The sequence below is a fragment of the Rhincodon typus genome, chromosome 8, assembly GCF_021869965.1.
Source record: "Rhincodon typus isolate 14 chromosome 8, sRhiTyp1.1, whole genome shotgun sequence".
Taxonomy (NCBI): Eukaryota; Metazoa; Chordata; class Chondrichthyes; order Orectolobiformes; family Rhincodontidae; genus Rhincodon; species Rhincodon typus.
Genome location: NC_063339.1, coordinates 91,349,235 through 91,352,311, shown reverse-complemented (window position 1 = coordinate 91,352,311; position 3,077 = coordinate 91,349,235). Strand labels below are relative to the sequence as shown.

The window sequence follows — 3,077 nt, the reverse complement described above, 5'->3', positions numbered from 1 at the left end:
TGGGGAGGGGGACGGAGCAAGGGAAAGACTGTGATAGGGGATTAGGGAGAGGTGGGGTCAGAGGGAAAAATACAGAGTGGGAGATGGGGTTCACACAAGCAAAGAGTGACAGAAGAGGATGCGGACATTCGAGGAGGAGGGAGAGAGAGACAGGACGCAGGGAGAGAGGGAGGGAGTGTATTGGAGAGGGTAGGTGGAAAGAGAGAAGGAAGGGAATAGAGAGAGGGATGGGGAGCCCGGAGAAATGTGGGTCAGAGAGGGAGAGAGCGAGCGAGGAGGGACAGGAGAGAGAGAAAGAGACTGAGATATCCCAGAGGTGAACGCAAGGACAGAGTGACTTAAACCGAACTCCTGAGCTCAGTCCCGAAATCCTCCCATTCCCTTGGGGCTGAGTCTGTCTCTCTCCAGCTGAGCTTCTTCAAAACAAAGACCAACATTTTGTTGTGCTGTTTGGCACTTTTTAATGAACGGTAATTACATATTGAAGTTATGGACGCAGTCAGTGGAATGGTGCCTTTTCTCTTTGGCCTGTGAGTTGAGAGAAACATTGACGTTTCCCTGTAACCCCCTGTGGGATAAGGTTGGATAAAGCAGCACTATCCTCAGTCTGTTACCATAGCGACAGGCTGCTTCATTGCTGAAACATTGAACTGAAATGAGAAAATCCTGGATGGATTGATTAATGAGGGAATTTGATTGATTGATAAATTTGGGTAAAGGGATATTTCAGCACATTCTTCAGTTGCTGCCTGAACTTAGTCTGGGTCACGGCATAAATCGCGGTGTTTGTGCAGCAACTGAGGAGCTGCAGCATGAAGCCCATTTCCCGCACAAAGGAATGTAGGTTCACAGATTCATACCCAATCCACCACATCCTGTACCATATAGAATACACCATTAACATTGACCATAACAGGATGAAATTGGCCGAGATCACAAAGAGTAAAACAATGGATTTTTTTCGATTCCTCATTTCTGTGTCACACTGACCGTCCCCATTGGTGTGAGCCCAGAGTCTCCTGCGGGCTCTGCTGGTCACTAAAATGTGTCTGACGGTGAAAACATTGAGCAGCAGAATCAGGAGAAATGGGAGAGTCGGGGTTAGAATGTGGTGGAGGAACTCGATTGTGACCCAGACACGAGAGGAATAAACACCGATTGTTACATCACAAAACCAGGGGGCGTTCCCCAGCAAATAGAGACCTGTGAGCATAAAATACCAGAAAATGTTCTTTAAACAGCTCAGCACAGTCACTGTTCCCAGAACCACAGCCACCGTTTTCTCACTGCAATATTTACTTTTCAGCTTCTGGCAACAAATGGCCACAAATCGATCAAAGGTGAAAGTGACGGTGAACCAGACAGAACAGTCAGTGGCTGCATAAAGGAGGACGGCGTGGATATTACACACGGGGATGGAGAACAGGAAATAAAACTGTTCCTTATAAACAATGGGAATCTGTTTCAATATCAGGTCGAGGATAATGACCAGTAGATCCGCCACTGCCATGGCCCCCAGGTAACGTCTGACACATGGAGACAATCCACAATCTTTATAAAGCAGGATGTAGATCGTCACTACGTTAACTGTGAGGAAGGAAAACAAACAAATTATACATCAGCCTGGAGGCAAAGTTACCAGTTTGATTGAGGACTCAGTGACATTTTCAAATGTATCACTGATTTATTGAAAAAAAATGAAGCTGAAATAACAAATAGTAATGTCTCATTTTTTTTTACAAAAAACGTAAAGTAAAACACAAGAAACTCTCCCTCCCTAAAGACACAAACGCACATCCATGAGAATAGATAGTTTCTGGAACATTCCCACACACTCGAGAGCAGCCACAGGTCACTTATTTACAGTTCCTAATACGGAGGGTGATGATGTTGCCGTCCTGAAGGATTCTCTCCCAGTTCCTTGAAGACAAAAAGAGTTCAGACATTTCTGTCTTTTAGTCGAAATTGTGGTCAATTTTCGGTTGTGAAGAAACATGAACTCAGGGAAAATGTATTCACCCCTTTAACTGCCCGAGGGGATTTTGAAACAGTGTCTCCTTCTCCCTGAAACGGGATCTTTTCCCTCGGGATCATATCTTTTATTCAATTAACTGACATCCAGCCGTTCACAAATAATGTCGATTATAGAATGTTCCGGGGAATGTCGGTTACAGAATGTGATGGAGTCATAAAGATCCTCATCACAAACGCCCTTCTGTCCATCAGTTTTGGTGAGACCCACTCAGCCTCGCGGTGGAAATCTCTCCCTAAACTCAACTCAACTGGCAAACACAAATTAAAGGCATTGCCAGATCAACTGAAGTGGTCAGTTATTTCACATTCTCAATCCACCTCACAGAACCAGCCCAGACACCACAAACCCAGATGAAATATCTGTTCAGCATGGAGCACTGTGCAGACCAGGCTAGTGTACTGCTCAATACAACCCGGCAATCTGTCCAGAGTGGGACACTGTGCAGGTCTCACCAGTCAAATAGATATCAGTCCAGCACGGGGAGCTGGGCAGACCACACGAGTGCATTGATCTATAAACCCGGACCAGGTATCTCTCCAGCACGGGGGGCTGTGAAGTGAACACCACTGAACTGATCTGTAAACCCGGAGCAGTTACCCTCCCAGCGTGTAGATCTGTACAGACCACCCCAGTGCAGTGCTCGGTAATGCTGTGTTAAATCGCTGCCCAGCCTGGGGAAACTTGCAGCCCATGCTGGAAGTGACAGGATGTGCAGCTCCCATCCATTTACAGCTCCATATCTCCAATGTGCCATGACAAGGGGTGCCATGGGTGTGAAAATCACTGCCAGAGAGAGATGGTGGGGAAATACCAACAAATGGGAGGGGTTGGACATATAGACAGAGAGCGGGAGGTTGAGAGACAGTGTCATGGAAGTATGTGTTCACAAGTTTTGGAATGCTGACATGTGGACATTTTGATAGCATCTTGCAACATGGGTCAGTCTTTCAGGAACGATGTGTGAATAGGATATTGCTGTGAGTTCAGATGATGGAGAGTTTTGAATGAGCGTTTGCTCTGCATTTGTGACTGAGAGTGTGGT

The 3,077-nt window shown here is 46.2% G+C and overlaps 1 protein-coding gene across 1 annotated transcript; it reads right to left on the bottom strand.

Moving 5' to 3' along the window:
- Positions 1 to 697: 697 nt before the first annotated feature.
- On the bottom strand, positions 698 to 1,510 carry LOC125483833 (probable G-protein coupled receptor 139; the record flags this gene model as incomplete). The annotated part of the gene is made up of 1 exon (XM_048600532.1): positions 698 to 1,510. A coding segment is annotated over exon 1 (813 nt), but the record flags the coding sequence as incomplete, so codon positions are not given.
- Positions 1,511 to 3,077: the final 1,567 nt, after the last annotated feature.